Here is a 23746-nt window from a genome sequence, read left to right as displayed (position 1 = left end):
ATGGTGAACCAGACCACACAACGTCGATGTTGATGCCTTGATTTACCGGGCAAATCTGGGCTCCTCTGCGCTTAGCAAGTGGAGCGGGAAGAGGAGGCGAGGACGAAAGGGGGGGCCGGCGAGCAAGGGTGCCTCGCGACCAGTCAGGGAACAGGGAAAAGATACGAGGGACCACCAAGGGCCACGTCCTCAACCAAGATCCCCACCGACATGCAGGTGTCTGGGTCGATTCCACTCTGGCCTGGCCACGATACGTTCGCCCGTCCACGCATGGACAGGGTAGGGATGTCTTTTTAGTCTGATGAGAAACAGGGTTTGCCGGGATGGGATCTCCAGTGACGATGATGGGTCGATGACGAACAAGAACAACACACAATGTAAAGGGGAGACTCCCGAGGGAAGCAGAATCATAACAGAGAGAAGAGAGGCAAGGGACGATAACTGAACTGCCCTTCTCTTCTTGATCGACCTGTGATCCTGATCCTCATCTTCATCCTCCCGGATCCTGGGCAAAGTGGTATGCGCTAGGCTGAAAGGGGATTAGTCAGGGGGAATGGGCGGTTGGGCTGCGGTTGTTGTTGTGTCCAACACGTGCAAAATGTGACATTTTGGGTCCAGCCAGCCATCATCCATCAGGTACTCGTACTTTGCACTCCGTAGGATCCGTATATAGCACTTCGCAATTACTAGTGCAGGCCGAGTAGGTCCAAGTCCTCGGTACTGTACCGGAACACAGACAACGTACCTCTACCCAATACTTTATAGAACGAAGGTAGGCAAACGAACAAACCGATACGTTGTAAACTGACCGGCCTCTTCCTTTTCCTTCCTTTTTACTCGGTACTCCTCCATCTCAATCCCATATTCCTGCCAGCTCATTACCTAATAAACTTCTTCGACGAAGTACTACTACGAGCTTCCCCCTTACCTCGCCCTGAAGACACGTACAGAGTCGAAGGACACGTACAGAGTCAAAGTTAAATTGCAAAGTAGCACAACTTGCTGCACATGCAGCCAATGTATCAGTATCCGTACCACCTTGCCGATCGATGGTCTTCATATTCAGACGGGAAAACAGTTGGGCTAAAAAAGAAAAAGAAAAAGAAAAAGAAAAAGAAAAAGAAAAAGAAAAGAAAAAAAGGGCCTCTGCGGGCTTTCAAATACCTAATTACGCACTTTCCACAGTCATGACTCCGTACACTTACACCTTGCAGATTCTCCGATCCTCGGTATGCCGGCAGTGGACGTATGTACAACGTACAATCCCCATGTGTCATCTGTCGTTGGCACTCCCGCCGTCGACACTAGGAAACAGGCCGGCTGTTCTGGAAACACCCAGCGATAAAATTACGAAGGGTCAAGAGGAACGGTTAGCCACCCAAACGTGTGACAACCGGTCCAAGTCGCTAAGCCCTGGACCGGATGGCCCACAAGTTTTCCACCCCATGTAGCGGTTTTCCTTTTTTCTTTTCCCCCCCCCCCCTTTTTTTTTTTCTTTCTTGTTACTGCCCTATTTCCATTTTCCTCTTCTTTTCCCACAAGTGCTTCGTATTCAATGGCCGACATTCTACCGACGCCGTGTCGTTATTTCGTTCTAAGAGGCGGAGATAGCCGCTGTGAAACCCAACGGACTAAGACATTTTCATTGTGTCGGGTCGGTAGCTGACTTGATGAGACAAGCGGCAGATCCTGACTCGTACCTTGCCCTTTTGTCCCTGTCTGAAAAAGAAACGAAAAAAGAAAAGAAAAAAAAAATGTCCAAATTATAAAAACAATCATAGTGACGCAAGTCGCGTGGGAATTTACTTCGTACCTATACTTCGTACAAAGTAGCATATATCCGTACTTTGTATCTGCGGCCATTTTCACCTCACGGCTAGTCCCGTCCTGAGAAATACTCAAACACGAGAAACGAGAGAATGAGTAGGACGCTTAAAAAGACCGTCACCTCTAGTTTGGTCGTATCTCGACGACGAACACGTGTGAGCTTATCCTCCATGCTACACGTACACGTAGCGGCATCAACGGAAAGGAGTGGGCCAGGAAGATCTTTTCCCTCTGTTTCGTAGGGGACTTTCGAACGCTTGGTCGAATGCACGACGTCATGAAGATGCAAGTCGCCCTTTAGTCATCCCACGGGCTACCCGACCAGCAAACAGTCTGTATCGTTATTACGACGGCTCTCAGCTCTCATTACGAATTTTTTCAACCCTGTTTTATAAGGGCTGGTGATTTAATGTGAAACTGGGTTGGAAAAGGACGGATGGAACGAGGAATGCAACAACTCATCTGAAAGACCATACTCGGGACTCACTGACCGAGAGACAGTGAGATCCCAACAAGACAATGGACTCGGAACAATATACATTGTGCCATGGTGCGATTATTAATGCGTCACACCCTTTTTCTTTTTTTTTTCTTTTCTTTTTTTCTGCTTCGCCTTCTCATTTCGGCCCGTTTACTCATCTCACATCTCACCATTACTGCATCTTATCTTACTTACCGCTTTCCTGTTTTCCTTTCATCTTTTCCCAGACAGTCATCCAGGCAGTCTCACCTCACAGCAACATTTATTTCCCTTCACTCGCCTTTATCTTGATCCCTCCGACTAAAACCTTGCTTGTCCTTCCTGTCATTTGCCACTTCGCCATATCATAATGCATAACTACTCTCCAAGGCGATTTATTATAAGTTACCACAACTCCATGCCACACCTCAGGTTGTCTATGAGTTGGCATACTCGTCGTTGCCCTAAGGGCCCTTATGAGAATAGCTGTGACGAGCTTAGCAGGTTGCCCTACGGGCAACGCCGTAAAGCTCGTCCCTGCGGGAGGCCCGCCCCCCCCCCCCCCCCTTAGGGGGGGGGGCTTATTATATGACCTGCCCCGCTATAATTAAATAACCGAAAAATAACCGAAAATAACCGTTAAACGCCTACCTCCTGTTATTTTACTGCTATTTACTATTTTCTATATTATGACGACTTTTTTATTACGGTTTTTTTAGTATCGCGATACAATAGTTCTCCCTTTATTATACTAAACGTGCTTATTTATAGAAGTAAAGCCGTTAATTAATTAATCGATCGTTATTATCCCTTATATCGCTACTAAGTAACTATTTTCTTTCGATTCTTTTAACTCCCCTCCTTCTCATCCGCTTCTGGTCAGTAGAAGCTTCGCCGTTAGGTAAGTTATAGGTATAAATAGACGCGTTAACCCTATAAAAAGCGATAATACTAACCGCTATCTATAGTATACCGCCCGTACTATCCGATTCCCCTATTAGCTCGCGGGACTCATAGTCGCCCTCGCCCTTTAACGCTCCTATTATAGGAGAAGAAGAAGAATTCCTGTATAAACTGTTTTTCCCGGATAGTACCCCCTCCCGCGCGTATAGCCTATTCGACCCGCACGCCGATAACCCGCCCGCTAACGACCTGCCCGCTAATAGCCCTCCCGCCCGTTAGCCCTCCCTCCTATTAGCCTCCTTCCTGATAGCCTCCTTCCCGCTAGCCTCCCTCCTCCTTTAGTAACCACGTTTAGAAGACGATACCTATAAAGGATAATTATACGGTCGCCCGTATAAAGGGAATTAACCTTATTTATAACGCCGCCTATAAAGACTCTAAGGCGTTAATAACTATACGCGGCCTTCGGGTATATTATTAATTACTACTTAACTATTATTCCACGCGTTAACGGTTACCGTAAATAGGTTAAACAGGACCTTATACTATATAAGGATAAAAACCTTAACCTTAACCGCACGGCTAACCGCGAGGCTATTATAATAACCCTAGTCGGTAATATCTAAGACTATAAGTATTATAGTAATAAAGACGGACTATTTATAAAGTGCTTTACGGTCCTTAATATCGTTAACGGCAGTTATAGTAACTGCTATTTTAATTCCGAGGGTAGTAAGTATTCGTTCCGCGCCGCCGCTACCGCTAATAGCACTCCTACCGCCGCTAACCCCGCCGCTCCCGCCCCCCCCCCTCCCGCTACTCCCGCCTCTTTTTAAAGGGAAGAAGTATACCGCGCTTATAGGTAAGCCGGAAATAGCCGTAATATTCGTTTTCCTATACTAACTAATAGATTTATAATACTATAGGAACTCCTACGCTTTTATTAAAGAAGGCTAAGAAGACTATAACTGCCGCGCCCCCCCCTCCCCCCCTTCCCGCTACTATAGCTAGCCCGTCTAGAATAACCGTAATACCCGCGCCCCCCCCTATTAATACCGTAGCGCCGCCCGTAACGTATACTCCCTCCACCCCCCCCTTTACCGCCTGCTTTACCGCCCCTTTTGCCGCGCCTACGCCCGCGCCCGTTACTTTCGGTAACGTTAAAGTGCTAGGCGTCCTACTCCCTACGGGTATGATAACGGCGTAAAAAAAAGATATAATATAGTTCTATAAGAATATTATCTCGGCTCTAAAGAATAGTATCCCGGCCGTAAAGCGTTAAAGCAGCACGGTCGCGGGTTTACTACTAGGGTTTTTATTTATATTTTTTTATATTTTTTTTTTACTTTATAGAGGATTTACGGTTATTTTTTTACTTTTGCTTTTAGGTATTCGTGGCTCGGATATAGTTAATTTACTTTATCCCGCCTATACTATACGCTATATAATAAGGAATCCTAACTACGAATACTACGACTATAATTATAACTATTAATATCGTGCCCCCGTAAAGTAACTATTAGAATATTTAAATTAAGACCTCTAGGTATATAATATTAGATATACGCCTGCTATTCTATACCGCCTAACCCTCCTACGCCGGTAATAATACTAATAGGTTCCTAATATCCGTATCTCTTAATACGGTAACGTAAAACTAACCGTGTATAAAGGTGTGCTACCGGAAATCCACGCCGACCGTACTAAACGATTACCCTTATAACTTATTAATCGTTATCGCGAAATAAAGCCGTAATAGGAGTTAACGGCGCCAGATAATATACGGGTAGTCCTCCTTATTAGAATCTAAATAGATATAGGGGATAAATACTACCTCGTTAGTGTGTATTCCGGATAGCACCTTAACCTCTAGCATATTACGCGCTATCCGTAAAATAACTATACGCGTGCCGTTATATAATCTCTGCTACGGGCTAAGGTTCCATATAAGTATAACGGGCGCACCGACCTTTAGCTTAAGCCGTGCGGGCGGGATAGAGGCGAACTCTAACTATATTAAAAACTCTAATACTAGTTCCGGCGTAGGACCGTTAGTATCTTTTACCCAATTAGCGACCGAATTCTCGGCCTAGTAAACGCGTGATTAGCCAGGTAGTCGCCTGAGTATCTGCCCGTTAATCTCCGTGATAGTGGTATTATATATTATTAGAATAACGCGGTTAACGAAGACTATATAGTCTAACGGGGCCTGCTTTAGTAAGGTAGTCGGGTAAATACGCCCGTATAAATAGATAATTTCGTAAATAACCGTGATAGCAGGGAAAAGGTCGATTAACCCATGAAGAGCGGTATTATAGGAGAGGTCCTATAACTATTAGATAAACGCCCGATTATCGGGGTCGGTAGAGGTAACCCGCATATTCTCCGTTAAGTAAAGAATACTAAGTTACGGCTAGATAGAGGACCGCTAGAAGTAGGCGTATATAATCTACGCCCGACTACTATTACGAATAATAGGTAGGATTTAGGTAAAATCGCCCCCGAAGATAACCGGAATACTGCTAAAGAGGTAATCGTTATAGCTTAGTATATCCCGTAATATACGATTAACGGCCTCGAAACAGAATTTATACTATATAGGAACCTCGTCCTAGATAATAAGAACCGTCTCCTATAGTAACGCTATAAGGTCCGAATTCTTTAGTACGTTATAGGTCGAGGCGTTATTAACCTATAAGGGGATCTTAAACCGCGAATAGACTATATAGCCACCCTTAAGAAAAACGTCCGCGATGCTAGAGGATACTATATAGAGTATAATCTGCCCGCGTGACCGGAAATACGCGTAAAGACCACGGTATACGAATATCTTCCCTATACCGCCGGGGCCCTATAAAAAGAAACGGGCGCCGCGGCTATAAGATTTAATAGTAGCTATAACCTGGCTAAACACCGTAGCCTGGCTCTAGTTAAACCGATAGTAGATATCTTTATATACCGTAGCCTAGGTATCGCGATCGTAAGTCTCCGTAATTAATAATATATTACCGGTTGTACGGTGTTAGTCGTGTAAAGGCGCGGGTAGCCTAAACTCCGTAATAGTCCTGCTTACCTCAAGGAGCCGCGAGTATATAAGATAAAGGCTATAATCGATATACGGGCGTTTTAGATCGGCAGGATATCGGAAGTATTAGCGTTATAACGTGTAAGACAGGTTATCGTATATAGACTCCGTAAACCTCTCCTAGATCGATACTAGACCGGAAATATCCCCGTGTATTAGAGCGACGATAAATAGCTCCCGTAATGCACGCCCGGTCTTTTAAAGAACGGCCTCCTTAAAATAGGTAACCTAGTAATAGTTATCGTGTAGAAGGCCGGCCGTAATGCAGGCCTCGCGGTAGGTATTATAGATAGTCCCCTCCACGGTATAAAGGTTAGTAAAGGAAGTCGGCCCTTTAACAGAGACTAAGAGTAACCGTAAATAGTACGCCTTTCTAGCCGTTAGGAGTATATACCGTAGACGGCCGATTTAAAATCCACGCTGCCTCGGCTACTAAGTAAACTGCTACGGTTTCCACGTATAACGGCTAGGAAACTAGTAATAGAATAACTCGCGGCTATTAGCGTTATTACGGTTATAGTCGAAAACGGCTATTAGCTAAGTCTTTCGCTCCTATAATATACGCTTAATTTAGCTTACGGTTATATTATCGCCGAAGTATATAGGCTATTATCCCTTAAGGTGAACCGGAAGACGTATAACGGGCGGATACTCACGGTGCACGGGGAACTCGAATAACTAAATAACGGCCTCTACAGGACTAATATAGCGGCTCTAGAGATAGATATTAACCTCGTCCTCGCCCTCTTTGCCCGATATACACGTAGTCGTGCGGTTAGTGCCCTTATAAACGTATTTATAGACGTACTTAATCGCCTAAATAAATTCGTAAAAGATAACGTTAGTATATACGCTATAACGGAGGCAGATATATAGGAGAAGATAACTTACCTTAATAGATCCGTAAATCTTAACGTTAATATAGGCATTTATAGCGGAGGCAGAGATATAGGCTCTAGGGAATAATAAAACGGTTATTAAGGGGGACCTCTCCCGCGCGGCCTCTTTTTATAATATACAGGCTAGAGTTACGGTGCCTATATTCGGGATAACTATCCTCCCGTATAGTCGTCTCTAGACAGTACGGCTTAGGGAACCGCTTAGAGCACTTTATACGGTTCTTATCGCTAGGCTATAGCTATATACACGGCGTAGAAGGCTTATTATTACCGTAAGGACTATATATTATATTCTTACTAATAATATTAAAAAGACGGCTAGTAGGATCCGACTCGCGGTTTAGTAGCTCCGTAGAGATAACCTTATCGATAGTTACGGGGTCCTTATATATCTCGGCCGCCCGCGGCGTAAAGAAAAGAAGGATATAACGGTGTAAAAGACTACGCTTCTAGTATTCCACGGTCTATATAATCCCCGTAAACTTACTAAATAGACTATCGCGTAGCTATTATTCTAGGTCGCGGGACTTTAACTCGAATACACGGCCGACTAAATCGGGCCGGTCATTAATAGTCTAAGCTGGCTAAAGCTCTTGTATAATCTCTGGCTAGGTAGGATTAGCCGTAAAGGTAATATAAAAGGTTAGAGTACCGAGAGCCCGTATAATTACTATAGAATTCTAATAGCACTATAAAATAAACCGCTAGCCGCTAATATAATATAACGGTAAGATAATCCGTCGGCTAATACTACGGGTATCGCCGTTAGCCTTATACGCCTAATCCCGTAAGCCGTTATATACGTTAGCCCGTAACTAGTTCTAGTGCTACTAGATCTATAAAAGCTTCTTCTAATCGCAGGATACCTATAGGTCTACTAAAAACTACTAGAAAAGACGGCTATAGGTAAAGGGCACGAACCTCTGCTAGTGTTATAGGTATAGTATATACCGGCAGAATTAACGGAACTTTATCTTGGTATTCTGCCGCTAATAGTTATAAATATCCTATAAGTATAACTGCTAGTAATATCCGGAACCGCCTCGCGGATATATAAGCGGGTAAGATAACGGTAGATAGGCAGGATACTCGTAGTCTATCCGCCTAAGGCCGTTAACGCTACCGTTAGACCGTCTCTCTACGATAATAATATCCCTATAATAATATTCACCCTACTTATCCGGTATAATAGCCGTAACCTTATCTATAACGGGTAGATTCTCGCGTCGTATATCGGCGCCCTGCTTAATAACTAATTCTATACAGGGGTTAAGTATTATACGGCATTATTCACGGAGGGAGTTAAACTATTCGCGGGCCGTTTTATATAGGTCGACGAAAGGGTTATACTCGTGTAGGAAGTCCGAAATCTCCCCAAGGATATAACGGTTAAGCGTGGAGTTAAGGCTTTAGGTATTTATAAGGCGTTAGTCGGCGGTAGCCTATAGATCGTAAAAGTAGAGCTAGGTAAAGGCGGGGAGTTAGCTTATAGCACTTAACGGCCCCGTATAATAGTAAAGAGTACCGTGGATCTAGAAAACTATTACGCTACCGGCAGCGGCACCTTAACGGGTCTCTGTATATTATATAGAAGTAAACGTAAAGGTATTATTATATTAACGGATCCTTTTACGATAATCCGTGGCTTAGACGGTATCCGCATATAGTAGGCGTTAGAAGAAGTCGGGTAATAGGGAGATAACGGGAATGTCGACGTCGCTCTAGTTATAATAGGTGCTAAATTTCGGGTTTATAGGCGATAATTCCTAAGTAATAGAAGATAATAGCGGTTAGATAACGGCTAATAACGCGGGATAGTTAACTAACTTATAACTTCTCCCTAATATAATAAAGCGTAGCGTAATACTTATACTCTACGCATATTAGTCCGAGATTATAGTAATCGACCGTAATACACGGCTAATACTACCTTAGCGGCCCGGAATAGTCTAAACGCTCTTAACAGCGGGTATAGTTCGCGAGGCGCTAGCTAGTAGTAATAGCTATTCTGCCATTCGCCCTGCCGTTACGGTAATCGGTATAGGTATTATACGGTATACTATTACGGCGCATGGGAAAAGCGGCTATTATAAGGTAACGGTGATAGGCTAAGTAATAATAACCCGGAGTGGACCGTAAAGCGTTACGCTATAAGGGTATAACGGCGTCGCCTATATAGCCGCCCTCCTCCTTAGCCGGTTAAAACGGGAGGAGGAGGAGGAAGCGTAGGAGGAGGAGGCGTAGGAGGAGGAGGCGTAGGAGGAGAAGGCGTAGGAGGAGGGTAGCCTATTAAAACGGGTAGTGCGGGAGCCGTAGAACCTGTATATAACGTATTACGGGCGGCTTAACAGGCGTTTTGGTTAGCTGCGTTCGTAGCACGATATAGTATATAGGTGGCGTAAATATACCGTGCCCGCGGATAATACCTAAAATCAGAAAACGGCTTAACGGTATAGTAACTACCGTAAGCCCGCGGCTCCGGATTAATAGGTTAGCTAACTATCTTAATAGCGCGATATAATATTTAACGGCGTAGGTAAAGCTTTATTTACGGGGGCCGGGGGATATAAGAGTAATACTACACGGTAGTATAGTCTAGCCGTTAAAATAAGAAAAGATCCGCACGGAACGCCCTTAATTAAATATAACGCTATTTACTATAAATCCTGTATATAATAAAAGTATAGAAATTTTTAAAATTTATAGAGCTATATACTATAAGAGTAAGTCGCCCGAAAAATACCGCTAAATGCCGTAAAACGGGTCCGTGCTATAGTAATAGTACGAAACGCCAGGCTGCTAAGAAGTGTCGATAAATAAAGCGGGCCAGCTTCAGTTACCACTTAGATGCCAGGTTATTATGATGTGACTGCTACTACAGTATAATGCCTATTTTATACTACAGGACCACTTTACCACCCCGTCTACATCGAAAATAGAACTCTGGACCATCAAGTATTCCGCAATCTGCTATCCGGAGTCCTGTCAGTTTGCTGTCAAATGTTTCGACCTGACCCATCTCCTCGTGATCCTCTGTTGGAGGTGGGGGTCGAAAGGAAAGGCGAAAGGCGAAAGGCCAAAAACGAAAGGGGGCACCAGCTTCGGAATTCCCTTCCCTTTGTTCCGCCTGCAATACCACACTGTCTTCCTCTTCCGTTCTCAATGCGGAAGCGATCTCCTTTCTTGTAACCAAGCTCGCGTTGGACGATTTTCAAACCCGATGATCCCCCGGGTTCCTGGCATCGCGGACCAGCCACTCGGGGAAATCTTCTTCTCACTGCCGTTTCTTGCATCGTGAACTCCCCGGCCTCCTCCCTAGCCTTCATGTTACCCGTAACCCTGAATGTGATCTCAGAGGCTCTCGTTTCTTCGGCCAGAGCCAGAAGCCTGCTCATCTCAGATAGAACAGATGAGGTCATGCCAGAATCTTGTGGATGTAATGATAGTTCAGATATCTGAGCTCTTGGGGGCCTCATATGATGTCCCTGTGCTTATTCTCAAACGCCAACCATCCCAGATGACGCTTGACTCTCAGCCTACATGTGTTAGAAAAACTCCCACAAATAGAAGATGCAGACTGTTCCCCAGGTTGGCTTGATTCTTGATTTCTGAAGCCAATGACGACTAACGCAGTTCTTACAGAACAGGAAGCCCGTCGTCATATAACACTATATGAATATCCCGCAATATCTGGACTCTGGGGAACCAAACTTAAACCAGCTTGGCTATTCAAAGACCAGGGTCTTCATTCGCTGCCGGTTCAGAGCATGCCGGCGTGGGGTCGTTCGCTTCCAAAAAATGCATCGCAATGAGGGGGAGGGGAGGGTTCCATCCACCCATCCTGTACTTGTACACTGTATGGGGGCCCAATTTCGACGGAACGTCGACATCAGTCCTCCGAAAGGGGGTTTGCGTGACATTCTGCTGGCCTGTCCCTGAGATGCAACCTCATGTCGCTGTCTGTGTCGCGACTACTTAAGGGCCTCGACCTGTTCTCTCCCCGAAGGTCGGAAGCTGTCCTTGTCTCTCTATCCTCGTCAACCTCCAGGATCTGCCCATATTTTCCCCCTCCGATCACGACCACAACCATGAAGTACGCCGCCGCTTCAGCTCTCGGCTTTGCCGCCCTGGCTCATGGCCATGCCATCTTCCAGGTACCTGAAACCCCCTATCCCCCTATCCCCCTATCCCCCTATTCCACAGCCAAGGTCCAAGAAATCGGGCACTAACAACCCATCTCCTGCACCCAGGTCATCTCCGTAAACGGCGAGGAAGCCCCCCTCCTCTCCGGCCTCCGCGCCCCGGGCTCCAACAACCCCGTCGAGAACGTAAACTCCCCCGACCTCACCTGCGGTCTCGTCACCCGCGTCTCACGGGACGTCATCGAGGTCGAGGCCGGCGACTCCATCGGCGCCTGGTACCAACACGTCATCGGCGGCGCCCAGTACCCCGGCGACCCGGACAACCCCATCGCGGCCTCGCACAAGGGCCCCCTCACCGCCTGGCTCGCCCGCGTCGACGACGCCGCCAACGCCCCCGTCCAGGGGCTCGAGTGGTTCAAGGTCGCCGAGGACAACTTCGACACGTCGACCGGCCGCTGGGGCGTCGACAACCTCCTCGACCAGGACGGCTGGTTCTACTTCGACCTGCCCCGCTGCATCGCCCCCGGCGACTACCTCCTCCGCGTCGAGCTGCTCGCTCTCCACTCCGCCTACGGCCGCGGCGGCGCCCAGTTCTACACCTCGTGCGCGAACCTCCGCGTCACCGCCGGGGGGGATTTCGTCCCGAACGACACCGTCGCCATCCCCGGCGTGTACGATGCTGCCGACCCGGCCATCCAGATCATGATCTACGGAAACAGCGGCCGGCCTGATAACAACTTCCGGCCCTACCAGGCTCCGGGTCCTCGGCCTATCACTTGTTAGTCGGGGTCTGTTCCGGAGGAGTTGCGCTCCGCGATGAAATGACCGCGCCAGTCAGAGGACCTGTGGGGTGTGTGTGTGTGATGGAATTTATCACGGTATGTATATGGCATCTGGAGGCCTCTTGACTCTACTTCGCTTCAACCTGTCTATATTTTCAGTAGTTATGAGTATTGAGTAATGACTTGCCGACATACAAGTCAGAGACTTGAGTATATAAGATGGCAAGAAGTACATATGGTTCTGCGAGGGAAGAAAAACACGAATTATACCACAATTCTCACTTCCCTTCTCTCATTCTCCTATCAGAGTTACCTAGAAGAGTCCCAGACCCCGGGGGATAGACGCAAACCCGTACTCCGTACGACCAAAACTTGTAGGAGGAAACGGAGAGTCTGAGACCGTAACCGGCGAGACCTTCTTTGTCTGGCATAACTGAATATCATCATACAATATTACAACCGCACAGTCAGTGCGGTTACTGAGAGTGAACGGCCCCGTCCTCAACGCCATATCACGCAACCTGAGCACATTCAACGCATAGTGACACTCTCGCTGCATCCCCTTACACTGCGGGACCAAGTCTTCCATCCGGTCAATCAACCATGGCGCCGAAAATGAGAGGAGGAAGGCATGGAATAAAAGAAAAAAGAAAAGAAAAAGAGTGAAACGAACCAAAGCAGGAGAAAAGGAAAAAAAAAAAGAAATGAAAAGAAAAAAAGCCCACGTCGGCCCTGATCCGATCTTTCCCAACCGAGTTGGGCTTATCCAGCCTCATACTGATCTCATTTCCAGCCTCAACGCCATGTTAAAAAATCAAAAAGACAACGACCAGAACCCCATCTGAATACCACGCAAACAATAAAAGGCAGCCAACGTCACACTGCAAAAACAGTCAACTCATCGCCACTCAAGGCAGCTGTCAAGCGACACCGCACCGGTTGCGTGTTTGGCTTGCAGGTCGCGGCCCACGCTGCCGCAATAGAACACCCCAAATCCAGTCTGATCAGCACCACGCCGAACCGTCGGAAGATAGTAGTACAAAGGCCAAGGAAAACTGCAGTCCAAACCACACAAGAAAAAAGGACTCTCAGATATTAGGCCACATTTAGACACCACCACCCATAAACGCAGCAAGGTCATCCAGCTCGAGCAGCTGTCGCTCAAAAGCAACGCAAAGCTCCAAAGCCGTCATATCCTGCGGAGCGGGAGGCACGGGCCGGTCGACGCCGCCCTGGTCGTGTCCGTTACTCACAACCGGCTGGCCGTGCACCGACTCCGGGGAGCGCTTCACCTCCGTCTGCACGGGAGGCGGGCTGGTAGTAGCCGCCGGCGTGCCGATCCCGCCGGACCCGCCGTTAATGGTCGTCACGCCGGGTCGGCGGGGTGCCGGGGCGGGCGGCTCGCTATCACGCCCGCTCTCGCTGTTGGACGGGTGCTTGTGCATGTCCGCCCCATGCTCGTAGTCCATGGAGGTATCGGCCTGGTTCGAGTCCGCGTTGGACGCGACATCGTCCTTCACCGACGACGACGACGACGACGACGCGTGTACCCCATCCCCGCCGCCTCCTCCTCCTCCACCGGGGGCCACACGCGGGATGCTGTCGTTGTCCAAGACACGGTGCATCACCGTGAGATGGCGCAGCCACGAGCTGATGAGGGGCCAAGTATTGACGCCGTCCTGCATGAACCGGAGCCCGTCGCGAACGAGGCTGCTCGCCGTCTCACAGGTATTCTGCGGCGTGAGGCCCTTCAGGGACAGGTAGGCCACCGTGGCGCTGGCCGTGAAGGCCGAGAAGAGCATGGCGATCGGATAGCACAGAATCGACTCCTTGTCGGATCCGGCGTCGAGAGCCGAAAGCAACGCGATGATGGCGTGGCATGAGGTGAAAAGGTGGCCGACGATCTCGTGGCACTCCGGCGTGAGACGCCACGTCTCGATGTTAAAGTCGTGGGCCGTGACGTAGTGCAGCAGGCGACGGCGGTGGATGAAGATGCATGCGCAGTGGAGCATGCAATGGAGCATGGCGTACGTGAAGCCGGAACCCATGGTGATGTGCAGGTTGATCTGCCCGGGCTTCTCGGTGTACTGCATAGGCAGCGAATGCCGCAACTTCTCAATGGCGGCCACGAGTTGGGCGCAAGTGTCCTCGCTGAACGGTTCGGGCGACAAGAGCATCTGGACGACGTCGCGCCAGATGCGCGTAGCCAGAACGATGTGGCCAAACTCACCCACCACGTCGACCTGGGCGTCAGGGGGCATGTGTCGAGGCTTGCTCAAGTCCAGCGTCTTGACGAACACGGCATTTCCAAAGGCGAAGTTCATGTCCAAACAGGGCAGAGAGACATCCAGCGTGTCGGCCACAGAGAGAGCCGGCTGACGACCGGGATGGCTGGTCAGGAGGCAATCGAGGATGTAGAGCAGCCAAAGGACGCGACGGAACGACTCATCCTCAAGGAACCGGTCGGTATTGCCGTGATCACCAACATGGTGGCTGTGGAGGACCCGGTACATCTGGAGCATGCGGCTGGCCTGGCCGAGGTAAATGTAAGCACGAACGGCATTGCGAGAGCCCCATTCGTGGATGATGATCAGGCAGATGGCCTGGAGGTCGGCCAGGGACGGAGCATCCATGTTGTGAATGATGATGCTCATCGCCTTGCTGGCGAAGTGCTCGGCCGCTCCGGTGGCTCCTGATTGATTGCCGTAGCGACGGATGAGTGCCGGTGAACTCCTGTACACCGAATTCGGGGTTAGTCGAAGTACCCCGTACCAGTTACCCACCCCAATGAGCGGGAGCGGAAAAGTGGGTCGGAGAGGTGGTAGGCTTCGGATGAAGCCCCGGCGAAAAGGTATCCGTGGAAAGGTACCTTAGGGACAAGGGAGGGAGGGGAGGGGAGGCGATTGCCGCCACGTTCATGATGAACGAATAAAAAACAAGGCCTCGGAGTACTTACCGGGAAGCACATGTCAGGAGCGCATACACGAGCGCTGGTTCAAGAGAGGAGTTCTTGAGTTGTTGGACGAAGGTCGGCTTGTGGAAAGCTTCCGAAGCCGGATACGTCTTGGAAACGACGCGTTCGCATTCTTGAAGAAGCTCGGGTGTAAGTCTGTGGAGATGAGGTGGTTAGCGCGTTGGCTGGCGGTGGTGGCGCGGTCGTTCGCTCGTGGCACGGGCACGGAGGCTTCGGAAGCCTAGGGCCGCGACCACCAATAGGGTCTGCCCATGTGGGGAGCGGAGAGAAATTTGGAACATGGCCGGGAAGGGTCGAGAATTATGCGCATGGATGTAGAACAAGGGGGGTTTCTTGATGGAGGTGGGCGGCGCCTTGGTCGGGGCGGCGCCACGGGGGAAAGATGAGCGAGTGAGAGCACGAGGCGGAAGCCGGCAAGGGGGTGGATAGAGGAGATGTGTTATGACCAAACTGGCGCACACAGAATGGCAAACCAAAATCGTAAAAAGAAAAAAAGAAAAAAAAGTTGAAGAAAAAAATGGAAAATTAAACAAAGAAAATAAGAAAAGATAAAAACTCACTTATCGCCGGCTGGGGGTTGGATGTGGCGGGAGACCGATGCCGGATTCGCGGCGCGAGGGTCACTCGAAGTCCCCCCAGTCGCAGGGAGACTCTCCCTCGCTGGGCGATGCACCGTGTGTCGGGAAGCCGTAGCGCCGGCCATGGAGTCGGAAGGGAGGTAGCATTGGTGCAGGCCTTTTGCGCAATTCTTGCAAGGGGCGCGACCATTTTCGTACACACACTTCGTCTTGCCCTTGCGACAGCGCACACAGGCACCACCAGCCCTGAGGGCGGTGGACCGGACGGCACCGGTCATGGTCAAGGATTGAGAATGCGTGTGCGGTTTTTTGGCGACAAGAAAATGCGCGCGCGTGTGGGCGTGGTGGCGAGCTGAGAATGGTTACTCGTCAAAGCGAGCGAGGTCGAATCCAAGTACGCGAGGGAAAGAAAGTAAAGTCGCAAAGGCAACGCAACTCCGTCAATGGAGAGGGACCAAAATGGACGGAAGGGATGGTTGAAGAGGGAGTGGGGGAGGAAAGGGAGCAATAAAATAGACCGGAGAGAAGAAAGAAAAAGAAGACGGGCGCTGCGGGGTCGTTGATGCCGGAGCTAATGGGAGCGGTGGTCGGCCCCGTTCCGTTGGTCAGCTCACAACTTTTGCCCTCGTGTTGGAATTTAGGAGAACAGGATTCGGAGGACAGCCACTGTAGTCGGGAAAGGGTTCAGGCCCGCAAGCCAAGAGGCTGTTTTTCCGAGTGCACTGGGCGCCTGAAGGGAGGAGGGGGGGTATGTGCTGGTGGGCCAGTGTTGAGTCCGGTTGTTGGGTTGGCGGCGATCAGTGATCGCGGTTGCGGAAGGTAGGCCGGTCGCCAGGCGAGGCAGACAAATTCTGACAACGAACGACGAGTTAAAAGGGGAGACGAAAAAGACTGATATGCTTCTGCGTCACCCCTCTGCTCGAGGATGACTATGCTGTCGCGCAGCTATTGTAGTGTGATGATGGACACGAAAAGAGATGAAATGAGTCGCAGAGGAACCCGGAAGATGCAGGTCCGCGGGGGGATTTGAAGCCGTCCACAGATGCCGGATGAGCTTCGGAGAATGGAAACCAAAAAAGTCTTTCAGGGACAGAGGACGACGATGCTGATCTGGTATGTCGATGGTATTCACGGCGCAAGTCCGTCAAGGCTCCGTGGTCCCGGTGGAAGAAGAATGGGTCGGATGGGGTCGATATGATGGTGAGATTGAAAGGTGCCGGTCGGAAGATGATGGGGAAAAAGGAGGAAGAAAGGAGAAGAGAAGGGGGGAAAGGACGGAGGGTAGGGGCTCGGAGGGGACGGGCGAAGGTAAAAGAGAGAAAAAAAGTTTTGTGGGGAGGGCGGCGGAGCCTGGGGGGTTCAAGGCAGCACGGCGAGGGCCCGAAAGCCTCAATGGCAACACGGTCGGGCGGACCTTCTGGGTGCTTTAGGGGGGCGGGTGGGGCCCTGGTCCAACATTAGGATCAAGGAACGTTTTAGGACATTGGGGGAGATGGGCGGGCTGCTGGCTCCTTGTCCCCCTTCCTTCCTCGGAGCCACGACCTGGACACGCTGGAGAGCTAAGAATGTCTGGACGGGGGTTTAGGACACGGGGCAGGTCGGGTGACGGTGCCGGGAACTGGAGCTCCAGGTGGGTCCACCAGTCCCTAAAATCTTGGTCTCACTCGCGCCGCAACGGACCTGGCGAATGGCGTGGCTTTGTACTCCGTACCACCTGTTTCCGCACCGTATATCACGTTACAGGGGTGGGCATTATTTTCGGGACACTTCAAAGACCCGGCGCTTCGATACTTTGGCTGGCAACACTAGATGATTCACCAGATTATGATCGTCCACGTAGAATGTCTCCAAAATATCCGAAGTAGATTACTTTGAGTTGTCCCGGAATCTTTGTCAACTCACGGTACTATGCGGCTACTACTACAGTGTAAAGAATCGGGACGGTACGAGAAAGATCTTCCTTTATTTACAACGCACTCCGTAGTCCCGATACCGATCACGATGTTCGCTGTTTCGTTTCACTGTTTGATGGATGGAAGTGTTTCTCGTTTTCCCCGTTTCTCCATTTCTTCGTACCTCTGCATCCTCCTGCTCGCACAAGGGAGCGGCAAATGAAGGGTAGAAAAGAAAAGGCCTAGGGTAGGAAAATCGAACAGAGCTGGCTCCCAAAACGGACCTGCATCCATCCATTCCATCCATCACCACGCCCGGTCGGTCAGTGGATCTTGATCTTTATTTCTATTTTCGTCGTTGGGTGCGTTGGTGGGGTTGTCCGATTAATACCCCGTGTTTCTCAATATATAATTATAACTCCTGGTCTGCCCATCTCTCTTTCCTCCCAACTGTTTGTGCAAGGTTTGTTTCCTTTGGTTTTTCGGGTTTCTCTCCCTTCATCTTCCTCCCTTGCCTTCTTTCACGCGCACGCGTCGGCAGATCGCCCGTTTCATTCCAATCGCACTGTACGTGTCCCCACCTTCTTCTCCCTTCCAACAACCGCAACACTCAAAAGAAGCGTCGAGACAAGCACAAAGCATCGGTCGGCCGGGAAGAAGGGGATGCAAAGAAAATACTCTAGCTTTTTCTTTGCTTTGAGTTATCTTTTGTTTCTTTGACGTGTTTGAAGAAGTAAGGATTGTGCGCATGTTTCGCCATTTCTAAACTATAATCCATCGTACATCGTGGCGGCATCTCCGTCGGCCGAGGGTCGGCGGAAGTATCCTCCTTCAGCCCGGAGTCGCACGGGCTCCAATCATCGACCGTCATCACATGCATCGTGGAGCGAAAATACATAAAAGCACAGGAACTGGCGAATATTAGGTAGGTACCTATATAAATATCACTCTACATTGTTTATGTTTCGGGAAAGAAGACTTTGGACATACGTGGTGAGACCCTCAATGCTGGTCCGACCCGTTCGTACCTGTTATCGACGCTGCCTCTCGGTACCAGTAGCTGGGCCCAATACGATGGAAGGCTCGTACATCGGGGTGTTAGGATGACTAGGTACCTTAACGCGGAGGACAGAGCAGCTTGACATTATATGTACCCTACCAGAGAATCCGAAGCGCGTCCCTCGGCTCGTTTGTGTCGAGCAAGATCGACTTTGCAGAATGAGCGTGTTGCCGTCCCGCTCCAGCCAAGTACTTGGCCGTTCTGCCACCTGATGGTACCGATGAGGTATCTACCTTAGGTAGCTACATGGGTGGTGGTCGTACTATAAGGTACGGTCGGCGCCAAAAGATGGTCTCGCTGTGGATGGATGGTGCTGTCTCAGACGACGACCGGGTACCCAAATATGGAAAGTCTAGGTGGGATCGGGCTGGAGAAGAAGGAACAGGTGACAAGGGCGAAGCAACGGAAGGAAGCTCCTACCATAACCATAACCGTCAGCCATCGCCACTTCCATAAGATAAAAAGGATGAGGAAGGGCCGTGGCAACCGGCCTCGACACAACCTGGTAACGTCATCTTGGTTACGACAGAGAAGGACCAGCTCAACAAGCACGTTTCACGTTTTCACCATCTGACGACGTTATCAGACATTGCAGAGTAGGTAAGGTAGTTGTGATGGGGTCTGGGGTATTTCTGGGCAAGACTGCCTGTGGATGTGACCATTTAGGTAGGGGCTCTACCTACCTTACCCAACAGTCCGGAAAGCCCTCCTTCGTCCGTTACCGATCATCGTCACCGAATCCTCACTGTACCATAAAGGTACAATAATAGTACTGTAATACCCCGCGTAAAACGGACTGCCCAGCGTGACTAATGCACCCTCGTGACGGTTATCTCACTGACCTCGCCCCAAACCATCTTTTTCTTGCTTCCTTTTTAGTTTTATTTTATTTCTTTTAATCTCCACTCCACACACGTATCACTCGACAGCAACAGACAAAGGCGCCGTCATTTCATCGTCAAAATCACGAGCTAACTAGGCGTTGGTCCCACTGCTTTCCCTGCCGTGTCTCTACATCTCTGATAGCACCGGGGATGTGCAAGATGGTTTGATGCCCGGTGTCCGGCTTGTGGCATGATCGGCGCCGTATTGTCCGGCCAATCTACCCTTCCCTACGCGCTCGTATCCAGTCAATTCGCTTCGCCGGATGGCGCCGCCCGGGCATTGGCCGCTGTCCAGGTGGCTCCACTGCGTTGACGACGGTTCGGGCGATGATTTGTTAGTCTCTCCTCCCAGTTCTGTGTGTCGCTGAAATCTACAAAATAATTAGAGCAGCGCACAAACTCAGGGCAACTCCCGTTTCTGCCCTCAATTCAGCCTTCTCTGGCTCCTTGCTTGCCCTTTTCGCCCGCACGGCTCAAACGAGCCAAGCAACGGGACTCTTGGGTGGGATATGAACAAATGAACCTGTCGTTTCGGCCTCTGCCGGTCTCGCCAGCTCATCAAGCACCCCCTGGTACTTCTCAATCAACCTTGGATCTTTTTTTCCCGGCGTCTCAAGTCCACGACCCAGCAAACCAACCGGATGGACGTACGGGAACAGTACAAAGTCAACTACATATTGTTGACCACAAAGCCGGGGTCGCCCTTTTTCTTTTCTTTTAAGAAAGAAAATACAATCCATTCCGCCTTGAGACTACCGAAGAACCAATCTTCCGGTGTTGCCACGAGGTTCGAAAAAGTGACAGGCGGTATCTTCATGGCATTACAAGAAGGTCATTGTGCGAACAAAAGTCTCCATGGCGAAGTATGCCTGGCTCGCACTTCTTTCTCTCCGCTTCCCGACTAACACGAACGTTTGTTGTGATGCTGCCGAACCAGCCCATACGACTGACCCTCGGCATCTTTGCGTGGGCCGGCCTGGAGTCAGCTTTTACCCTCCCGTTTCACGTAATCAGCTGCGTGATGAATCGCGCTACCGGGAGCGGAAGAGCTGTGTCGTCAGAAGTACGCTACTCGTATCTTATCCATCTTTTATCTGCGCCCATGAGTTCTCTCGATCCAGCGGTTCTTCCTCTACGAGTGGACCGGTCATTGATCCATCGATAGGCGATACCTATTGCCTGTCATTTACCTGTCCCAGGACATGATGCAACGCGACCCGTGGGGGTTTTAACGCGAGAGTTGCATGGCGCACGTACGACTTGGTGAGACGCGACGCGTTCGGGGTGTCTCCACACGTAGGTACAGTATTGAGTGAGCGTTCGGTCTTATCCACCCTCGGAAGTATGAAGTAGCTCACTCTGTGAGTTGGTCTGAGAAACTGTGTGGATCGTCGGGATGAAGTATTTTCTGACGTTTGTTTGCTCCAGAACCGACGCTGCCACACCGCGACCATCGCTGCGAACTCGATTCAACCATATCCATATCAAGGCCATGAAACACGGATTGATCTACTTCCTTGACAGCTATAAACCGGCCCTCTTCCCTAGCTATTTACACTCGGATATGAGAGATCTTCGTGCTCTGCTTGCTTATCCCAACACTATCGCCATAATATTAGGCCCGCGATCGCACTCCATTATTGAATGAAGAAAGACCAAGAAATAAGCAGGCCCACACCAAACCGGGCAACAGCAATGGCGCCTCTGCCTTACAGCAAAGAATATGGCCTTCGACCTTCTCGGCACCGTCCACGTTGTTTGCGCTCGGGTCGTCATTGGCTGTATGCATGCTTTGGTGGATCACCTTGTTCCTGATTCTATCCAGGGTAAGTGAGCTGTGAACCTCCTCCGCGGGGCAAGACACTGAGTAGCACCACATTGAGTAGCACGTGGGCGATTTCCGTGTAGTTCTCAACGGCTAGGCCCATCACCGCCCATGACGCACGAGAGGAAGGAATGCATATAATACCCGTCCTGAGCCCTAACCCTGTCTCGTTTCTTGGAAGATGTGTCGCAGTGATCTTCCTTATCTCCCATGGTCCGCGGAAAGTCGAGCCTCATGCTGTTCAAAGCCCTCTCTGGTCTGGCTATCCCAGCGGTTGTCTTCGCTCTCGAGGGTGCCAATGGTCCGGACCAAGCGTTGACTTTCCGCTGTGACGGCAGCTTTCAAATATCCATCCTTGACGATCTTCATTACGGAGAGGGTAAGCAGCAAGCTCCCGCGTCGCTAGCGTCGACGGACTAACACGAAAACGTGTGTATTAGCGCCCAGCTCGGTTGGACCTATTCGAGATGCCCTGACGACGAATACAGTGGCGAAGCTCCTGGACTACGAGCCTGAGACCGACTTCGTGGTCATCAACGGCGACATCATCTCTCGCGACAATGTCTTCTTCCACAACACGACCGAGTACATCGACCAGGCCGTCCAGCCTCTGGCGGACCGCGGCCTGACATGGGCCACCCTCCACGGCAACCACGACCCGGGCTACAACCGGTCCGTCGAGGATATGTTCGCCCGCGAGAAGCGATTCCCCAACTCCCGCACCCGGTCCATGGTGCCCGACCCCCAGCGCGTTGGCGTGACCAACTACTACCTCCCGGTCTTTGCGGCCGACTGCCCCACCGGTTGCGGGTGCACGCCGGAGCTGCTCCTCTGGTTTTTCGACTCCCGCAGCGGTTTCGAGTACCAAAGATTGGACGGAGAAGGGAAGCGCATCGACCGGCCAAATTGGGTAGACCACGACGTGGTGGACTGGTTTCTGGCCGAAAACGAGCGCATCACGGCCAAGTTCAACAAGACCATCCCCTCCGTATCCTTTGTCCACATCCCCTTCGACGCATTCCGAGCCATTCAGGTCGGGCCGGGTCTCGACCCCAGCCGCAATCCGGGGCTCAACGACATGAATGTAACCGCGCAGGCCCAGCACTACTGTCCGGACGGTGTCCGGAACGGCACCTGCGCCTACGGAGGTCAAGATATCCCCTTCATGCGCGCTGTGACTTCGACGCCCGGCATGCTGGGCCTCTTCACTGCCCATATCCACGGAGCCTCGTGGTGCTACAAGTGGACGGCGGGCTCGCTTCCCGACTACCCGGTCCAGCCCGAGGGGGACGGCTTGAACATCTGCTTCGGTCAGCGTACAGGGTACGGCGGCGCGGGCGACTTTGAACGCGGCGCGAGGCAGCTGCTCCTTCGCCAGGATAAGCTGGCCAAGGGCGAGCTCGACACGTGGATCCGCCTTGAGTCTGGCGAAGCTGTCGGCGCCGTCTCCTTGAACGAGACGTTCGGTCGGGACATGTACCCTGCGTCGCCCAACCGGAAGACGTTTTGTGAGGCGTGTGAGTTTGAACAGACAATTGCAATACCATCTATTTTTCTTTCCTCCTCACCGCTGTCAAGGAGATACTAATAAACGGGTCACATAGGTCTCGAATGGGGATCGTAGAACTAGCTGCCGTTGATTTATGATTTATCTATCCAAAGATCAGGTTGGGGAAATACATTCCATCTGAACTTGTTGCCACAGAGATCTCTGATACACGGTTTTCTTCGAGAAGCATATCCAGGCACAGAAGGCCGACGGCATGATAGCCCACACGGATAACCCCTTTAGTAACAATTTTAACAGCCAAACCCTCCGTTCCAAATTCCCTGGCCAGCACAGTCTATCCGCTCTCAATTCTTACCCCCCCATCCCAACCTGACCGGTCTCTTATATTTCGTTCCAGAGCTCGAGGTCCCAATCCCATTGTTTAAAGTCCTGCTCCGGCAATATGTCAAAGGCTGTACCTGTACCCATGGAAGACTCATCAAACGTCGTTGACGCCACCATAGAGTTGTTCATCGAGGGCATATTGGCGTTGAAGGCCGGAGCTGGTCCTGCCACCATGGGTAGATATTTGTCGCTTTCTTCTCCTTCTGGGGCTATCGAATCGTAACCGGAATCCCTTTCTCCAATGGTGTCATATTTCTTCCGTAAAGCGTCATGGTCTCTTTGGCCCTCCGGGAATAGTTCGTAGGAGCCTCCTTCGGAGAAGTACTGAACTTGCATCATAAATAGGGGTCTGTCAGTCGTCTCGTTTTCCGTGGCGCCATTCTCGTCACAGAGGTTGCCTCTCGTGTCAGGTGGAGGCTGAGGTTGACCAGGGGTCAGCGGCGGATTGGCTCTGTCCGTCTCTTTCCCTGCAATGTTCACCCCCGTATCAGCCACGGAACAATGAATGAATGTACCGAAAGTCGAAAGATAATGTTTTCAA

General features: G+C 50.4%; 7 protein-coding genes across 7 annotated transcripts in view; 4 read left to right on the top strand and 3 right to left on the bottom strand.

Moving 5' to 3' along the window:
- The first annotated feature begins 2190 nt into the window (after positions 1 to 2190).
- SODALDRAFT_3717 (hypothetical protein) lies at positions 2191 to 2709 on the top strand. Its single transcript, XM_028614658.1, has one exon. The coding sequence runs from the start codon at positions 2347 to 2349 to the stop codon at positions 2656 to 2658; it is 312 nt and encodes a 103-aa protein (XP_028469736.1). The 5' UTR covers positions 2191 to 2346; the 3' UTR covers positions 2659 to 2709.
- A 7389-nt stretch (positions 2710 to 10098) lies between these two features.
- SODALDRAFT_354052 (hypothetical protein) lies at positions 10099 to 11233 on the bottom strand (the record flags this gene model as incomplete). Its single annotated transcript, XM_028613678.1, has 7 exons — positions 10099 to 10117; positions 10316 to 10410; positions 10453 to 10601; positions 10684 to 10697; positions 10753 to 10798; positions 10912 to 11109; positions 11164 to 11233. The coding sequence occupies 7 exons, from the start codon at positions 11231 to 11233 to the stop codon at positions 10099 to 10101; spliced, it is 591 nt and encodes a 196-aa protein (XP_028469735.1).
- Positions 11234 to 11262: 29 nt separating this feature from the next.
- SODALDRAFT_267637 (cellulose-growth-specific protein) lies at positions 11263 to 12099 on the top strand (the record flags this gene model as incomplete). Its single annotated transcript, XM_028607562.1, has 2 exons — positions 11263 to 11328; positions 11425 to 12099. 2 exons carry the CDS (start codon positions 11263 to 11265, stop codon positions 12097 to 12099), a joined length of 741 nt encoding a protein of 246 aa, XP_028469734.1.
- Positions 12100 to 12945: 846 nt separating this feature from the next.
- SODALDRAFT_3693 (hypothetical protein) lies at positions 12946 to 16070 on the bottom strand. The gene is made up of 3 exons (XM_028614654.1): positions 15633 to 16070; positions 15055 to 15207; positions 12946 to 14831 (listed from the first exon to the last, which is right to left on the bottom strand). Exons 1-3 carry the CDS (start codon positions 15926 to 15928, stop codon positions 13205 to 13207), a joined length of 2076 nt encoding a protein of 691 aa, XP_028469733.1. The 5' UTR covers positions 15929 to 16070; the 3' UTR covers positions 12946 to 13204.
- SODALDRAFT_3698 (hypothetical protein) lies at positions 16027 to 16526 on the top strand. Its single transcript, XM_028614656.1, has one exon. It carries the CDS (start codon positions 16213 to 16215, stop codon positions 16471 to 16473), a length of 261 nt encoding a protein of 86 aa, XP_028469732.1. The 5' UTR covers positions 16027 to 16212; the 3' UTR covers positions 16474 to 16526.
- Positions 16527 to 21545: 5019 nt separating this feature from the next.
- Positions 21546 to 22935, top strand: SODALDRAFT_335866 (Metallo-dependent phosphatase; the record flags this gene model as incomplete). The annotated part of the gene is made up of 3 exons (XM_028612548.1): positions 21546 to 21690; positions 21752 to 22828; positions 22916 to 22935. 3 exons carry the CDS (start codon positions 21546 to 21548, stop codon positions 22933 to 22935), a joined length of 1242 nt encoding a protein of 413 aa, XP_028469731.1.
- A 115-nt stretch (positions 22936 to 23050) lies between these two features.
- The window catches only part of SODALDRAFT_3395 (hypothetical protein), a 1658-nt gene continuing 962 nt past the window's right edge, over positions 23051 to 23746 (bottom strand). Inside the window, exon 3 of the mRNA XM_028612862.1 lies at positions 23051 to 23672. Coding sequence (XP_028469730.1) covers positions 23203 to 23672 — 470 coding nt within the window. The 3' untranslated portion in view covers positions 23051 to 23202. The remainder of the gene's footprint in view (positions 23673 to 23746) is intronic.

Source organism: Sodiomyces alkalinus, assembly GCF_003711515.1.
Source record: "Sodiomyces alkalinus F11 unplaced genomic scaffold SODALscaffold_1, whole genome shotgun sequence".
NCBI classification, from domain to species: Eukaryota; Fungi; Ascomycota; class Sordariomycetes; order Glomerellales; family Plectosphaerellaceae; genus Sodiomyces; species Sodiomyces alkalinus.
The sequence above is the reverse complement of the archived record's forward strand: the minus strand, read 5'-3'. Positions and strand labels throughout refer to the sequence as shown.

Bases quoted from the DNA above. Each gene is read 5' to 3' on its own strand.
- SODALDRAFT_3717 (XM_028614658.1), top strand. From the start codon at position 2,347: ATGGACTCGGAACAATATACATTGTGCCATGGTGCGATTATTAATGCG.
- SODALDRAFT_3693 (XM_028614654.1), bottom strand. From the start codon at position 15,928: ATGACCGGTGCCGTCCGGTCCACCGCCCTCAGGGCTGGTGGTGCCTGT. The intron at 15,208-15,632 runs GTGAGTTTTTAT...TCATCTCCACAG, and splicing joins CAACCCCCAGCCGGCGATAA to ACTTACACCCGAGCTTCTTC. The intron at 14,832-15,054 runs GTAAGTACTCCG...TTCGGTGTACAG, and splicing joins CTCCTGACATGTGCTTCCCG to GAGTTCACCGGCACTCATCC.
- SODALDRAFT_3698 (XM_028614656.1), top strand. From the start codon at position 16,213: ATGCCGGAGCTAATGGGAGCGGTGGTCGGCCCCGTTCCGTTGGTCAGC.